Source organism: Heliconius melpomene, chromosome 4 (genome assembly GCF_056956725.1).
Source record: "Heliconius melpomene rosina isolate 202511_hmr_F chromosome 4, ASM5695672v1, whole genome shotgun sequence".
In the NCBI taxonomy this organism is placed as follows: Eukaryota; Metazoa; Arthropoda; class Insecta; order Lepidoptera; family Nymphalidae; genus Heliconius; species Heliconius melpomene.
The window spans coordinates 9,981,957-10,000,626 of NC_140392.1; the positions used below are offsets into that span (position 1 = coordinate 9,981,957).

Here is an 18,670-nt window from a genome sequence, read left to right on the forward strand (position 1 = left end):
GGAAAAAAAATTCTTCAGCGATTACCTGAAGTGAAGCACGTTTGTTAAAAGTTAGTTTACATTTTTTTTCTTGTATATGTAATTCTTCTGTAAACCTCTAAATATAATTTACTTTTAAATTTTGATGCAAATCATGTTTAAAACATAATTATTAAAACGTACTTTTAATTAAGAATTGAACTTACACACATCGGCTTACGATTATCAATTTAAAATAAACACAACAAAATAATTAACTTTACGTAGGTACTTCTGTATCCATCATATAGCACGGTAGACAGAGGAATTGTAGTGTTAAGATTCCACTTCCCGTCCAATCATCGAAATATTAACGCCGTAATTCTGGTTGACATCACAGCGAGATGAGAAATATTACACAAAACTACTCAGACAGACAGACAGACAGACAGATGAATTATTACCATAATATCTAGAATTAGTCTCTACTATTACTCGCTGGCATTGTTCGAGCGCAACCCCCGCGGTAGTTACGTCGCGATTGTCTTTTTGTTCACATTTGGCTGACAGCCAACGCAACTTGTGCTTATGTTTGGCGTTAAAAAAACTATCTAAAAAATGTAACATTTATAAAGCGGCACTTTAGAATATTACTTTAGTTATTTTTTATTCATTTCATGATATATCCGGTATAAAGCGATAGGCAGAGGGAAGCGTCCGCGCAATTTTCGGGACGTTTTGTGTTGAGTGGCGGAGCCTATCTTGCAGGAACAGGGAACGAAAAATAACTCATTGTCCTGAGTGGGGAATGAACCTATAGGTGACTTTACATTTAGCAATCTGTAACAATGCGCTCTATGTAGACAGTACAAGCAAAAATATTTCAAATACCATAAATAAAGAACTTAACTAAAGGATATCTAAGGTTAGCTAATCAAGCTACCATAGCGGGGATTTATTTTTTTTTACACAATTTTCCTTTCTTCGTTTTCAACATAAATATGTATACGATAAAAGTATTTTCAATTTGAATAGGTAGGTATAAATATTTAGCTTAAAAGTATTTCTTTTACTTTGACCGCCAAACGACAACTTAAAAAGCACTTATATCAAAGAAAAATCTCGTGATTACGTAAATGTTGTATTTCACACAAAATTTTTGGCTTTTCAATTCAAGTAGTCTTTCACTTAGTGAGTAGTGAGTTACATGCTATTTCCCGCACGACAGGATAGGCAGAGAGAACCTAGTTTTAAGACATTCCGTTCCCCATTTTTTGCCCAATTATCAAGACTTCGTGTTGTAAGGTGGAGCGAAGATTTGAAGATAATTTATACCTTCGAGTGGGAATCGAACACATTACCGTCGCGCTTACAGTACGACGACGTCACGGTTCCCTTTCATTTTCAACTATCTTTATAATTAAGTCATATATGGTATTAAAACTTATAGCAGCGTTAGTTGTACAATGTAAATTTGGACTAATCACAGTTTATATGACCGTAAGGCCCTATTTAAGAAATGGGTCAAAATCTCTTATAAGGATTTTAGTTTTGTGTATCAACTAAGTACTTAAAAAACCATTTTTGAAGCTTTTAAAAGAAAGGCCATTGTTGCCGCTAAATAGTGCTAAACTGATAATGCAATGGGGGGGGGGGGGGTCGATATATCATATTGTTTATATTTTAAATATGGATGTACATCTAAAGTGGTCGTCATATTTGGGGATATATTTCCTGGGTTGTACGGGTATGTTCAAAGTTAAAGTGCTTTTTTATTAGTGAAATTTCTAGAGTGCCACCTATTATTACACAAAAAGCAACAAAAGAAATACGTGAACCTCCTTAAACATATTACAACAATATTATTTATATCAATCGTATTTTCTTAAATAATAATATAAAAAATGAGCCTTGATTATAGGTAGGTACTCCACCAAATGTTGTTACGTGATATTTTATACACATTAATTAAACGGCCACTTTTGTACCATGAAGTGGAGACTTTTACCCGAAATTTGATACTCGACAAGAGTGCTCTTAGCTTCTTAAAAGGTGACCCTTCTTTATACATTAAACATATATGAATGCCTAACCTTCTCTAATAAATACTATAATTAGCACCAAATGTTCTCTTACTAAAGGCGACTAGATTGTTTAAATATTGTAATAGGTACTTATTTATTTTAGATACAATAAATACTAATTTATATATAGCAGTTTGAATCTACAATCATCCTACTTAATCAAATACAAGTACATCTCTATGACGTCATATTTATATTTTTATCATTTAAAATTTCCACATAAAAAGTTTCGAAAAGTTAAAAATTTCACCGACTTTTATTCGTTTATCGAAAAAACCGTCAAACTGTAAAAAAATTCTAACAATATAGGTTTTAATTAATCCCTCGGAGATGAAATGTAAACAAAAACTTTTTCATTCTATTTTCCACAGCATTTCACACATAGCCTAAACTAAAAGCGCATCGAATGCCAATCGATTTAATTGGTGTTTTTTTGTCACGTCCCTAGAATATGAGAGTCGAAAAATATTATAACTATTAGTGTGAAAATAGAAATACGAATTTTCATTCTAACAATAGGTTTAGGTACATGACAATGGTTTTAATAAAAAAGATGAATTAAATATATAATTCATGCTTACAAAGCCGAGTGATCAGCCTCAATTGAGCCACAAATCACAATGTATAGTATAATGTGATAAATGGGCAAGATAATAGGCATTTTATGATACTGGTAATTAAATACACATATTTTCTCCTCGTGAACTAAATAACCAATTGTGGCTTACAAAACCACAGAATTAATTTTCTTTTTCATGTAATGTAAGAACGGACACCATTATAAATTGATATCTATTGAGATATCATTCGTATTGATTATAAATAAACACCCTAGAAATCGTTTAAATTTTATAAAAAAATATTTTTACAGTACATTAAAATTATGAAGACAATATATAAATTACTTCAATGAGACAAATAAATGTTACTTACTTCTAATAGGTTCATTCAATATTCTCAGATAGTATCTATTAATATTTGATTAATACCAATTTTTATTAAAAGCAGGGATTCCGAACCTTTTCTTGAATATAATATATACGTTTATATTATTTGTGTATTAATATTAAGTTATTGTTACTATGCATAATAATGATAGTGTTTATAGTGGTAGTATATCTGATAATTCTTTTCACCAGTGCGTTTCTACAACATCCGACGATAGTTGCCATAGCATATCTGATCCTCTCAACTCAATATTAGACAGCAAACTTAAAAACTTTTCAAAAAATTTTAATGTAGTCCACATCAATGCGCAAAGCATACCAGCCCATTATCCAGACCTCCTTGACTCATTTAATGTAAGAGATGTTCATGCAGTACTCGTATCTGAGACATTTCTCAAACCCAGTTTACCATCAACTGCATATGCCCTACCGGGTTTTCACCTGATACGAAACGATAGGACAGGGAAAGGTGGAGGGGGAGTAGCTATTTATCTTAGGAGCCACATTCCCTTTTCAATATTAGATAAATCGCCTTCAGCTTACTCAAATTCATCGGAACATATCTTTATAGAGGTCCTATTTGGCACTCTTAAGATGTTACTTGGTGTCTTTTATAGTCCCACCTTACATGTGAATTATTTTGATTCGTTTGAGATTCTTTTAGAAAAGTATGTGCCAGAAGTTGACCACTCCATCATAATGGGTGACTTTAACACATGTCTCATTAAGAAAGACACACGCTCAACTCGGCTTAAAACCATAATCAATAGCTCTAACCTAAATATCCTTCCGACGAATGCAACCCACCTCTTCCCTGGTTGCGTGCCATCCTTGCTGGACCTCATGGTTGTCTCATCAAACGAGCGCGTAGCTACCTTCGGACAAATCTCAGCGGAAGCGTTCTCCTATCATGACCTCGTTTACCTATCATACAAAATACGACCACCCAAGCTAAAGCCAACGGTAGTGATGCGAAGATCCTTCAATAACATCGACAACGAAAAATTTATGAGTGATCTTAGTCGTATTGACTGGGATTGCATTTTTAATGCAGGTACTATTAATGATAAATTAAATATTTTTAATTCCATATTAATTGAGCTTTTCGACATTCACGCGCCGCTTCGACCAATAAAAATAAAACATCTCCCTGCTCCGTGGTTAACGCAAGATATTAAGATACTTATGGTCAAACGAAATACTGCAAAGTCCAAATACAAAATGAATCCTACGGATGCAAATCTTCAGAGGTACAAAAAACTACGGAACAGATGTAACAAGGCTTGCAGAGATGCGCGACGTAACCATATTTTTACATCTATAGACCCCAGGAGTCCTGCAAAAACTTGGAAATTTCTGAATGCGATGGGAATAGGAGGTAGACGCACTCGGCATACACCAATCTTAAGCAACTGCATGGATTTAGATTCACTGAATAATTTCTTTACGAATGTCAATAAGATGGACGACATCACTAAATTAAACACCCTTCAATCACTGTCATTACTTCCGAATCCCTCACCTCCTTTCCTTTTCAAACCCATCTCTACGGCACAAATTCGTAAGCACGTGATAGCCATTAAATCGGATGCTACTGGCTATGATAATATTAGTCGTCGTATGATTATATTATCGCTTAATTATGTTCTTCCTGTCTTATCCCATATCTTTAACTTCTCCCTTTCGTCCAGTGAATTTCCTGATGCTTGGCGCCATGCACTAGTGATCCCTATCCCAAAAACATCCAAAACGTCCAATCCAACATCCTTCTCTAACCATAGGCCGATTTCCATTCTTCCCTTCCTGTCCAAAGTCCTAGAACGTATTGTTCATGAACAACTATACTTATTTTTACATAATAATAATATCCTTTCCCCTTTCCAATCAGGTTTCCGCCCTGGACATAGCACAGTAACTGCACTTAATAAAGTCTGTGATGATATTCGATTCGGTATTGACAACCAGCAAGTTACTCTACTTGTTCTGCTAGACTTTTCAAATGCCTTCAATTCTGTTGACTTTGATATATTGCTAGCCATATTAAAGTCCATAAATTTTTCCTCAACAGCTACTGAATGGTTTTCTTCATACCTTCGCGGCCGCAGACAGAGTGTCATACTGGATGGTAGACAATCCTCACTAAGCCATATTAGCGCTGGCGTGCCTCAGGGTGGTGTGCTGTCTCCCCTCCTTTTTTCCATTTTCATTAACACTCTCACTCCACATATATCGTCTTCTTATCATCTTTACGCTGATGATTTACAAATTTATACAACCGTAGCCACGAATGAAATTTCTAGCGCGGTTGCTAAAATTAACTCCGACCTTCAGCTAATAAGTATCTGGTGTAAAACATTTGGGCTTTCTTTAAACCCAAATAAATCTCAGCTATGTATTTTTGGAAACTCTAAACAACTGTTTAAATTACATGTACCTCTACCATCGGTTTCGCTTGATAATATATGTTTAGAGCCTAGTGAGAGTGTTGTGAACTTGGGGATCAGAATGGATAGCACATTTTCCTGGTCACCCCGCGTTTCTGAGCTTAGTCGTAGGGTTTTCTCCGCCTTAGGGGGACTAAGAAGATGGAAGAACCTCTTACCATTGAAAACCAAAATATCCTTAGCCCACACTCTTCTCCTTCCCATTCTAGATTACGCCGATTCTTGCTATCTGGATTTGTCTCAGCAACTGCTTAATAAGCTCGAGCGTCTGCAAAATGCTATAATAAGATTTATATTTGGACTTAAAAAGTACGACCATGTGTCACAGTTTCGTGCTCAACTGAAATGGCTCTCAATAAAATACAGGCGTAATCTACATTCCCTCACTCTCCTTTATACCATCCTTTTTCATCCTATTACTCCTTCGTACCTTAAAGAACGGTTTAAGTTCTTAGGGTCGAATTCCCTTCATGTCCAATGTCTCCGTTCCCGCACTGACAACCTCCTTCAAACACCTTTGCCCCGATCGAAACGCTATGGTGACTCCTTTACTGTCAAGACAGTAAAGCTCTGGAATGAGCTGCCGGTGAATATCAGAAAATCTCAGACGGTTGGAATATTTAAACGTCGTCTTAAACAATACTACCTGGAACAGTCTATAAACTGATTTTATTACACTTAGTTTATGTATGAATATTTGTGTATGTATGTATATGTGTATCTGTGTATATATGTATCTATGTATATATATATATGTATATATATATATATATATTTGTATCTATATATGTAGTTTTATTAATATATATGTTTATATTAAAGTAATCATAGTAAGTAGTTAGGTATATGTTTGTAGAATATATTTTATTTTATTATTATAAGTAATACAATGCTTTTTGCACCGTTCTGCGTTTGTGTTCTACATATCCTGTAATGTCGGTTGCCTGTAAGAGATCGCTCTTAGCGATAAGGCCGCCATTGCACATTAATCTTATATATACTGTGTAAGTCAAATGTATAGTCCAATTGTAAAAGTGCAATAAAGTGTTATTATTATTATTATTATTATTATTATTCTTGCTCAAGGACCACTTTTATATCAATATTGCTAGCAAGCACCACTCTGTAGGTATAATCAATATAAACTGTCATAATAAAACACAAGTTTGAATTTGGAGTCGTCGTGGCGAAGCGGCACATGCGTGTGACACCGCTTCACCGCACTAAAATTTAAATTGTTCGAGGACCATTTCTAGGCTTCTGCGGACCACTGGTTGGGAACCACTGGATTAAAGGAACTAAATGAAACAACACATACGCCCCATAACTATGTAATTACTTTACATTCAAATAATTATTTATTTTACGACTTCTAATAACAATTTAAAGAATTAAAATGTTACCTAGATTTTTATTAATGTCGTTAAGAAAATAATATTATACCAACATTTTTATTATCTGTACGCTATACCGCATGACACATGTATAAGTGACAATGACAATTAGGCAGGTGCACCAAATTTTCAAATCTTAAAAATTAAATTCGCGCTCTATTTCAATAATTTAAATATTTATAAACATGAATGGTTTAAAGATTAATATTAATAGACGTATTCTGAAAGAAATGCTACGCGTACTAGATCGCTTCGGATTAGATGTAATAAAGAAAGTTATATTACAATCAAACTTTCTAGGGCTTCGTCCTTCAAATGGAAGTAACTTAGAATTATGTATTATGCGTAATACATTTAGTTGCGAGAGGTAACTGTGACTGCAGTACAGTGGTTTAAATCAAAGATTGACAGAACTAGCCCTTTCTCGGTCCTATATGGACAATCCAACATAATAATATTTTCTAAGTTCTAACCAGTAGTTCCTGAGATTAGCGTGTTCTATCATCTTTATAATATTGATTTAGATGTGCCATGTTCTATATTAAGTCATCAATCAAAAAGTAATCCGTATATAAGATGTATTTGCTTTAATCAACTCTATTTGCAGCTTCAACCTGATTATATTTAATATCATCAGAAATTTAATTAAAATTTTCAATACTGAATATTGTATTAAAATTATTTCACTTCATCAACAGCTGCGATTGAATCAAGGCTTATTCATTAAAAATGATGTTTCAGTAAACTTTGTAAATTTAATTTCAAATGAAAATATTTGTATTATTGGTTAGTGTAGTATTCTTTATTAATTATGTATGTATGTATGGTTTGGTAGGTAAATTATATTTCTAATTGATTTTATGATATAACATATCTGTATCTGTTTGCATGTAATGGTTACAAGTTTAAATAGTATTTTACTTTTATTACAAAATATTTATTTCACAACCCGTAATCGCAAATTGTATATAATATATAAAATTATTTTAATTTAAATGTGGAACTGGGAACACTAGGTTTCTTTACTTTCCATACAAAAAGGCTCAAAAAATTATATGTAATATATTAACAACTTTTTCATTGTTAATTTATCTATGAACAATGTGACACTTTAAAGAGGAAGGAGGGGGATCAGTAAAGTGTGATATTATATGACAAGCCCTAAAATCATATCACATTTTAAAATATAATATCTAAGAACTACTGGTAAGTGATATGGTGCAGTGACACAAGTGTATGTGTATTACTTTAAATGCACTGGATATGGGTTTAAAAAAATAATATCTCAGACAATGAAATATTATTTTTTTTATTTCATCAATCTGGTAACAAGGCAAAGTTCGGCATTGAGTTCTATCACTTAAACAATAATAAGGAAGGAGGAGTAGTCTAAATATCATAAAATTCATAAAGTTCATTCATTTATAAATAGTCCCATTTAGCTTTTTTTCTTATACTAACTTAAGAATATATCATTTACAATCAACTTTTTTCAAAATTCCAGTTGACGGCGGTTTCTCCAGAAAGGCGTGCTGGTGGGACTTCGCAAGACATTTGGATAGACTTGACGCGGTACTCTTCACAAGACTCAACAATTGCTCAGCATCGGGAATGGCTTCCGTGTTGCACCGTAAAGCGACTACTAGTGTATATCCACAGATTGGACATTTCTTCTGTAATTTAGAAGTGAGTTTGTTATTTAATTTAATTTTGCTTCAGGAATTTTAAAGGCTATCATGGCCCAATAGCACAGTGTCAATTGTAGCACTAATTTGCCTTTTTGTCACTATGGTAACAAGATAAAGCGTGGTCTTGAGTTCTGGTACTTAACAAAATTTCATGTATAACAATTTAGGTAGAGTGTGGTTTTAAGACACATCTCTTAATTCTGCTTCATTTAGACACATTAAACATTGATTAGTGAAACCAAATATTGCAAATGTCTTATTAAAGTAAATAAATTAAACTAATTTAAATCATACTTTTCACAAAATGGGCACGGCATGGTGTTTAAACTCAAAAGTTATCATTCTGTACTACAATAGCAATAATTTATAACATTAATTAATACTTCAGCTTTATGCGGGATACACCCGCATACAGCAGGGGGTAAGCAGAGAGAACCAAGTGTTAAGACACTGTGTTCTCCATTTTCCGAATTCTTTGCATGTTGAGTGGTGGCACTCAATGTTTTGCTTTGCCTCTACACCAGAGCAAGACATGGAAATATAAAATGAAATAAATATTTCATTTCCTCGAGTGGGGATTGAACCCACAACCTGTCGTGTTTACACATGTACCGCTGTGCCATGATTGGCCTCAAAATGGCTTGGCCTTTTTTAAATATGAAATTAAAATATAATTTTATAACAAAAATTTCAGGAACGCCGCTCCTTAGCAAGCCCCGATGGCGACAAGGACACAGATCCTCTCCTCGTGTCTCTTCTGCAGACAGGATCAGACATGATGACTGACTTACGACATATTAATTTAAAACCACAACACTGCTATAGAAGTCCTGAACCAATCAATTTGTATCATAAAGTTGGACATGGTGAGTCAATTTTAAAAGCTTTTATTTGAATTGCCATATTAGTTGGTGTGTTAATGAATGTGAAATCATGCGAGTTCAAATTGATACACTTCCCAGTGTCCGATTGAGCTGTAATATAATAAATATTGTCTTTAATCTAAAATGGCCGCCGGAACACAATGGTGGTAAACAAATTTTTGCATAACCCACTTAATATGGTTATCAAACGAGAGGTCTTGACTTGCGAAATACAATACACCAAAAAAAATCTAGAAAGCTTTTTTAAATTTAATATTTTATTAAATTGTGTATGAAAAAAAAAATTGGCATTAGAATAGCTACTTATTGCCAATTTTTTTCTTAAAACTTAATAAAGTTTTATAGTAAATATTTACAATGTTCAATTTTTGTAAAATAAAAAAAACTATTTGTAAAGAGAATAAGATTAGGTTAATATTATAAAACATTTTAGAGATCATTTGTTATATTTTTATTATCATTAATTTGTATATGTCGGTATATCATATTAGTTGCCTATGAGACACGTACCGATTACACCATATCAGGCGTCATCAATTCTTATTAATTCTACCTTACAACTTAATTATTAACGAAAAGGCCGTATGGGTATTGTACCAGTCTTGGCTTTGGCGTGGCTCGGAGCATCACTCGTCGCATGCCGGCATTCCTCGGCTATTTGGATAATTAATTTTGATTAATTAATTGATTAATGAATGTGGTTAACACCTATTTATAATGATATTGGGCTAGATTAGTGAATGCGAATGTTAGTTACTGTACTGTAAAGTGTACTCTGGTCTCAAGCACTGCTCGGAGCTTCACATCATTTAAAGAGAGTAGATAATATTAGTTATACTTACCATCCACTTCTGACGTTTGTCCAATAAGACTATCCTACCCTGACTACCCTCGTATTATTTATTCGTCCATTCTGTTTTAGCTTTATTACCTACATATATATATATTGTTAGAAACTATTGAAAATATTAAATAAAGTGGGAAAGGTAATGAATTAAAACAAGGCTTCAAATAATTATTAAACAACCAAAGGGAATTATCTAGCAGTCTATAACAATATCTGGTTCTAAAGAATCCATCGGGTAGAGTGACATTAGCGATCCTTTTCTTTCGGTCGTCGTTGACAGCCCATAAAAGTGCCAGCCAGTAATTAGAGCCGTTCTTATATAACCTCTATGGTCATTATTTCTAATTATTTCTAACACGGCCTCTCCTGATACGGTAGCGTCCCGATGCCGTCCTCCGTTTCATTAGCAGGACCAGCTTCGTCAGTATTAGTAGAGCTCACATTATCAGTTTCGTTATGACCTGTGATATGAAATGGAATTAGTTATTTCAATAAGTAACGAAAATTGTTGTCAGTGTATATCTGAATTCTGTCCTTGAACATGTATCTTTGATCTTTCGTATTAAACAATGACACAAGAATGAAAATCAAATACGCGTGGTAGGATTTACTTCAGATCTCTTCTCACGCAATCGGATACTAGATGCATTCTAGATACAAAATGAATTACAACGGTCTCTTGCGAGTCAATCCGACACCTACAAAGTAACCATTAACTCAGAAATAAAACAGACATAGTAGGATTTTGTGTCGGATCCTGTTCCCGCGCAACCGAATACTAAATGCATTAGAATTTACACCAATCTCTTGTGAGTCAATCTGACACCTACAGAGGTATACAGTAACTTAAAAAATGCAACACAAAATAATCTGTAGACTTTGGCATCAGATCTCTTCTCACCTTTGTGAGTCACTCTGACACTACAGAAGTAACACCGGACTTACTGGGTCTCTAGTCGGCCTGGGCCCCACCGACGCAACCACATGCCTTAATTCGAAACAACACAAAACAAATATAATCTGTAGACTTTGGCGTCAGATCTCTTCTCACCCATGTGAGTCACTCTGACACTACAGAAGTAAGACCGGACTTACTGGGTCTCTAGTCAACCTGGGCCCCACTGACGCAACCACATGCCTCCTTACTAACCTTTAGTTACCGTACACACAGCACTGCGCAATACACACTAACTAAAAATTACATGAGCACCATGTACAACAAAAACATGGTGAGTACACAAATAGTTTGATACATAGTCAAGAACAAATAGATACTAAATGGGAAAACTAACAATCAAAGAGAACAGCACATGTATCTGGTGTCCTGTTTCCTCGCCATAATACCAGCCATGCATGTCATACCATGTACCTGGCAGCGGCTATTATTTTATTTTGCCTCGGCCTAACCTGACCACGAGGAAGAGGATGTCTAATATTTACAGTTATTTGGTAAAGTATGCAAGTTTTATCGATTTCGTCATACGACGTGTCGACGTCATGAATATTGGGGCAAAATCAGAAACATAATATTGGTTTGATCTCACCGTAAAAGAGTTCACACTTCAAGTAACCGCTCAGCTATAGTTGCTCGACTGGTGCTTGTAGTCCCCACGGATAACGGCAGCTCTGCGTTGGCGTTGTGTAGGTTGATGTCGATGGTGCAGGAGCACATTGTGCCGCACCCAGCACCAACACGAAGTCAGACTTCGCGGCTTCGCGCGAAGTGACTAGTAGGGGAGGGAGTTCGCGTACAGCGTCTCCCTCTAGTTTTGCAATGTCAACTATCAGAAGACATTGCTATGTAACTCTACCCGATTACATAAAAATATTAGAAAGATCAGGAATGGGATGGCTTAGTAACTAAGGCTTCTATCCCACTTCTGATGTTAGAAACTATTGAAAATATTAAATAAAGTGGGAAAGGTAATGAATTAAAACAAGGCTTCAAATAATTATTAAACAACCAAAGGGAATTATCTAGCAGTCTATAACAATATCTGGTTCTAAAGAATCCATCGGGTAGAGTGACGTTAGCGATCCTTTTCTTTCGGTCGTCGTTGACAGCCCATAAAAGTGCCAGCCAGTAATTAGAGCCGTTCTTATATAACCTCTATGGTCATTATTTCTAATTATTTCTAACAATATATATATATATATATATTTTTGTTTATAATCTACAATATCTAATTGTAATACAACATAAATTGAAGTAGAAATTGAAGTAATTAATAGAAAATATTTACACAGACTTTATTATGTCTGTACAAGACTTAATAGTTTTCTATTAAATAGTGTTAAATAAAAAAATAATAATAAGTTTTATCAACCTAATTTTTTTTTCTTCTGAATGGTCCTCTCTGTTTATTTACTTTACCCATTAAAGTAAATGAAAAGTTTTTAGCCAAAAAATCATCAAAGGGCATGTATTTCTTATAAATAAATTCAATTGAATATTTTTTTTTTTAAATTAAATTATAAATAAACTTAATTAACATATTTTTAAAAAATGTGTGTTCTTACAATAGACAATAGATAGAATAACATGTTTCTTTTATAGAAAACTAAATATTTTCTATATTATTTTCAGGTACCCTAGACATGTACGTACTCAATCCGTCTAAGGACTCTAAATATGTAAAAGAATTTCTCAAAAGATGGCACAATAGCGAACAAAAGTTATTCGAAGGCGCAAGTATATCCGGACAATACAATTTCCCAATCCCGAATTTAGTATCAATATGCGCTCTTTTAGTATGGCGACCTGCTAATCCTGACGATACTATCACAAGAATTATGTTCCCAGGGTCGACGCCACAACATAAAATATTTGAAGGACTTGAACGATTAAGACACTTAGAATTCTTACAACATCCTACTTATACTGGAAGGCAAATGGTCACAGCGCCTGTAGCTACTACTGCAGTTACAACTGTAACACGAACAACTAAACCGGTCACGAAAATTACTAAAGAAAGAACCACTATTGCAGAAAAAAGAGACGTCGAGAAAGAACTAGATACAAAACTAATCAAAGACGAAACTGACTCTAAAAATATATTAGACAATAAGCTACTTAGTGAATTAGTTGATGGTGAAGATAAGAAAATTGAAGCGATTTTACAAGATGCTATTACTGCCAGAGTAGATACTAAGTTAGATGATAAGTTCGCTCAATACGAGAGCACTGTGTTAGACGGTCTGCCAAAGAAGAAAGATGTCAAAAAAAAGGTTGTGGAAAAAAAAGCGAAACGCGTTGAAAAGACTGATGATATTAAAGACTCTATTTATAAAAGTACTGATGTGAAAAAAACTGATATTGAAAGTAAACCAAAACCAGATACAAAGAAAAAATCAGAAAAATTAAAAACAGAAACTGTGACTTCCTCAATCAGTAAAAGCAAAGTAAGTCATAAGGTTACTGCAAGAAGTACTGAGAAAAAGACTGCCTTGACTACAATAGATAAAAAAGACGATAAAAAGTCTCCTCCGACCACACCTAAGAAAATGATGGATACAAAAACACCTACAACTATAGTGAAAGATAAAATTAAATCAAAAACTAGAAAATTAAGTCCAGGGAGCACTCCTGCTAAAAGCATGAAAGAAGCTAATAATAGAAGAGTTGCTGAGTCTAAATACAAACAAGTTTCTCCAAAACGTGACATTACGCAGAAAGTTTCAGATAAAAAAGAAACTAAAACGAAACGAGAACCAATTTCTCGTAGACCCCGGCCTTTAGCGTCACCTATTAAAGGAATGAAAGCATTAAAGAGCCCCACAAAATCCATGAAAGGAATGAAAGCAGATACGTCGAAGCTAAAAGGATTACAACGAGTAAATTATGAAGATATATTAAAAGAAGCTAAAAAATCTGATGAAGAAACATCAAGATCACTTGATGATATAAAACAGCAAGAATTAGATGAAAGAGAAGAACAAGAGATTGTGAGAGAAATTGAGGCAGTATTCAATAGGGATAGTGAAGCTGAGGAAAAAATGGAATTTGTCGGAAGGTCAGACATTGAAAAAATTACTTGCTTATTGGACGATACTAAAACGGAAACTACTGCTGATGGTGAATTCGAAGAAGAATACCTTATTATTGAAAAAGAAGAAGTTGATCAATACACAGAGGAATCAATTGCTGACAGAGAAAGTAGTCACGAAAAAGAAGATGAATTACAGAAACATTTAAAAGACAAAGAAGAATCTGAAAAGAAAAAAGCAGATAAGGATAATCAGTTTGAGCAAGTTGCTGATGTAATAAAAGCACCTGAGAAAGAGGTAGAATCAAAAGAACACTCAGTAAGTGTAGAAGAAAAACAAGATATAAGCAGCGAAAAGAAAACATCTGATAGCAAAAGTGGTGTAATTAAACCAAAAGATTCACTTGAAAATATTATCCAAGAATCTCAACCAGATGAAAAAATTTCTACAACTATCGAATCTGGTGCAACTACCGCACCTACATTGCCTGAAGACGAACGTATTCCATTAGATGATATAAAAGAGGATCAACATGTAGAAGAAAAACATATTAAGGAAGAAACCAAAGAGATTCTTCCCCCCCGAACTCTTGTAGATACACAAAAAATAATAACATTAGATAGAAGTCCAAGAGTGGCACCACTTCCTGTACCTGTAAGAGAAATTGTTAAAACGCCAGATGAAGTGGCAGATTTGCCTCTACACGAAGAAGTCGACTATCGAGGCTATGAAGATAAGAAAACACCACTCGAAGATGACTACAAACATAAACCAGGCTTAGGCATAGATAGTGAAATTAAAGTACCTAAAGACTTAAACCTTGAGAAAAAAGTTTCACATAAAGATTCAAAGGCAATACAAGACGATATTATTGTAAAAACTGTACGTCCGTCTCATGCAGAATTAGTAACAGTTACACCTGGTTCAGCACCTGAGTCACCTATGTATGCAGATCATATAAAGCCTACATTAATATCAGGTAAAGATTTACAACCTGTAAAAGAATATGAAGATTCTGCCTTCGCTTATGGGCAATTTACAGAAAAATTACGGGAGACTCATATAACGACTGTAGATTCTCCTATAAAAGATGATGTAGTTTTAATTGAAGAAATATCTTCTATGCCAGAAAAAATACCATCTATACCAGAAGATGTAGAAAAAGAAATAGAAGAAGCCCGTAAATTAGATATTGCTGAAAAACCACTACCAAGTCCTAAAGAAGTGGAAAAAATAGTAGCCGATGTGGCGGAGGTGTTAAAATCAGATAAAAGCTTAGATGAACTTATAGCAGAAAAGTCACCTATGCTTCGAAAATCTCCTGAAATGTTTACAAAATTTGGGGAAAGTACAATTGAAGCAACAAAAAGTTTCTTATTTGAAGAAAAAGAGCAGCAAATCGTGCAACATGAAATTATAGGTACTGACATTGTTTTGCCCACTGAAATTGATAAAAAAGCCCAGAAGGAAATATCTCCTGTGAGATCAGTGACCTCCGAGGAAATAAGTGAGGTATCTGATAAAACTGTTTTAAGTGAAGGTAAAAAAATTAAAAAGGATGAAAAAGAAACAACATACGATAAAAAAATTGAACCTGTGGATGTTACAGAAGCACAAGATGGAAGTCAAGTTAATGGATTTTCTACAGAATTATCGCTAACAACTGAAAAAGATATATTAGAAAAATCACAGGAAGAACCAGATTTTCACATTGAAAAAAGATTAAGCGTGACCTTAGAATCTGCTAAGACTTTAGAAAAGCTAGAAGAAAAAATGGCAATTTTAAAAAACAAAGAAGATCGCCATTTATTAGACAAGGATAAAATGTCAAAATCTGAATTAACCGAGGCTTCCCCGGAAATAGTTGAAGAGAAAGCTAAAGATAAATTTGTCGTCGAACCATTTAGCCCCAAAATGGAAATTCCACTCAGTAAAGCTCTTGAAAAAGAACTTCTTACTGAGTATAAAACAGATTTTACTGAAATAAGTAGTGAACGCAAATCAATACCAACTGACACACAAGAAGTATCTAGTCCTGATTTAATACAAGATATTAAGATTATGTCAAAACAGATTGTAGCTGATGAATCTGCAGTCCCTATCATTTCTGACAAACTTGATGAAAAGCAAGTAAGTTTAGACAAAGATAAGAGGAAACTGTCCAAGGATGACGACAAGCAAGAAAAACAGGATGAGAAAAAAAAAGAAAGTAAATCAATGATAAGCAGTTTTATGAATAAATTTGATGAGAAAATTAGTAAAGCAAAAGGATTATTCAGCAAGAAAACCGAAAAATCGATTGAACAAGATGATACGACTTTAAAAGTCGATACTTTAAAACATGAGGATAACTTATCTACTTCTGAAAAAATTAATGAAACTGTTTTGAATTCTGTTAAACCATTTGAAACATATATTATAGCTTTGATAACATCTCAAAGGGAACTCATTGAAGTACTTAAAGACTTTACTGAATATGGAGAGTCGGAGGAAAATGTAAGTGTTAAATCTGAAAAAAATATTGTGGAACAAGTAATAATAGTACGAACGACGATAACACGTATAATAAAAACGAAATTTGCAGACAGCTATGGTATAATAAGGAAGCTAAGGACTTTGACTTTAATTACAATTACTGACATTCGTCCTGATGGTACTATGTCTACCGAGATTGACGGAAACACTGCTATTAATGATATTGATGATAAACTTGCTGCTGAAGTAAGGCGTTTTAATATTAGAGAAGAAATATCATATAATGAGAATATACTAGAAAGCAATATCAACTACAATAGCCAACATATATATGAAAAAAGTTATATTAAAACTACTAAAGAAATTGTAACTAATCAAATGAAATTAAGGAAAAAAGTTAAGACTATAGAGGAAATTACCAATAATATTCATTTATCAGATAATATTATAGAAAATGTTAAAATAATACGAATATTTTATGCAGATTATAATGCCATAACACACAGAATAACAAATGAAAAAAATTTAAAAGTAATAGTAAGCAGTACTAAATATATCAAAGATTCCAAACAAGTACCAATGTTTTATGACATATCAATAATACAACAAATGATAAATGAAGTCAAGTCAGAGAATATTACAAAAACATTAAAACGTGAAGACGGAAGGTTTCAAACAGCAGCAACTCCTAAAGCCACGGAACCTTTTGAGAAAAAGGAACATATCGAAAAAGCACCAATAGCAACTCAATTTAACAAACAAGTTCCGAGTCATGTACACGATATTGAATTCAAGCATATTCCTGAAAAGCAGGACGAAAAACCTGAGAGCTCTGACGACCAACACAAATCGAAACCTATTATTCAACCTCAAAAAGAAAAGTCTAGCCCTATGAGGGATATCGAGCCCACACCAGGGCCACCAGGACCACCTAGTCCAGTAAAGGATATTGAAACCAAGGCTATCACTGAGAAACTCGACGACAAACTTGAGGATAAGGCTCCCAGTCCAGTCTCAGAGCAGGGATCGGAACCTTCACCGACTAAACCTGATGACAAGGTACCTAGTCCTCTGAAGGATATTGAACCCGAACAGATTATTGAAAAACGTGACAAAAAAATCCCTAGTCCAGTTGAGGAAACGGAAAAAAAACCTGAAGTCAAAGCTCACAAAGAACAAGTTAGTCCTACAGAAGTCACCGAGCCCACACCTATCGACACAAAACTTAAAGATAAGGCTCCTAGTCCGGTAAAGGAAAAAGTACCGGCACCTACAGCAGTTACACTTGATGAAAAGGCACCTAGTCGAGTAAAGGATCTTGAAACCAAGCCTATCATTGAAAAACACGACGAAAAACTTGAAGATAAAGCTCCCAGTCCAGTTACAGAGAAGGAATCGGAACCTTCACCAACTAAACCTGATGACAAGGTACCTAGTCCTCTAAAGGATATTGAACCCGAATCGTTCATTGCAAAACATGACAGAGAAATCCCTAGTCCTGTTAAGGAAACAGAAACAAAATCTGAAGTCAAAGCTCACAAAGAACAAGCTAGTCCTACAGAAGTCACCGAGCCCACACCCATCGACACAAAACTTGAAGATAAGGCTCCTAGTCCGGTACAGGATATTGAAACGAAGCTTATCATTGAAAAACACGATGACAAACCTGAGGATAAGGCTCCCAGTCCAGTCTCAGAGCAGGGATCGGAACCTTCACCGACTAAACCTGATGACAAGGTACCTAGTCCTCTGAAGGATATTGAACCCGAACCGATTATTGAAAAACGTGACAAAAAAATCCCTAGTCCAGTTGAGGAAACGGAAAAAAAACCTGAAGTCAAAGCTCACAAAGAACAAGCTAGTCCTACAGAAGTCACCGAGCCCACACCCATCGACACAAAACTTGAAGATAAGGCTCCTAGTCCGGTAAAGGAAAAAGTACCGGCACCTACAGCAGTTACA

The 18,670-nt window shown here is 34.4% G+C and overlaps 1 protein-coding gene across 1 annotated transcript in view; it reads left to right on the forward strand.

Annotated features, from left to right (window-relative positions):
• The window catches only part of LOC146539722 (uncharacterized), a 126,783-nt gene that overhangs the window by 80,994 nt on the left and 27,119 nt on the right, over positions 1–18,670 (forward strand). Inside the window, exons 6-8 of the mRNA XM_085185201.1 lie at positions 8,332–8,513; positions 9,210–9,381; positions 12,834–18,634. Of these exons, the coding sequence (XP_085041327.1) occupies positions 8,332–8,513; positions 9,210–9,381; positions 12,834–18,634 (6,155 nt within the window). The remainder of the gene's footprint in view (positions 1–8,331; positions 8,514–9,209; positions 9,382–12,833; positions 18,635–18,670) is intronic.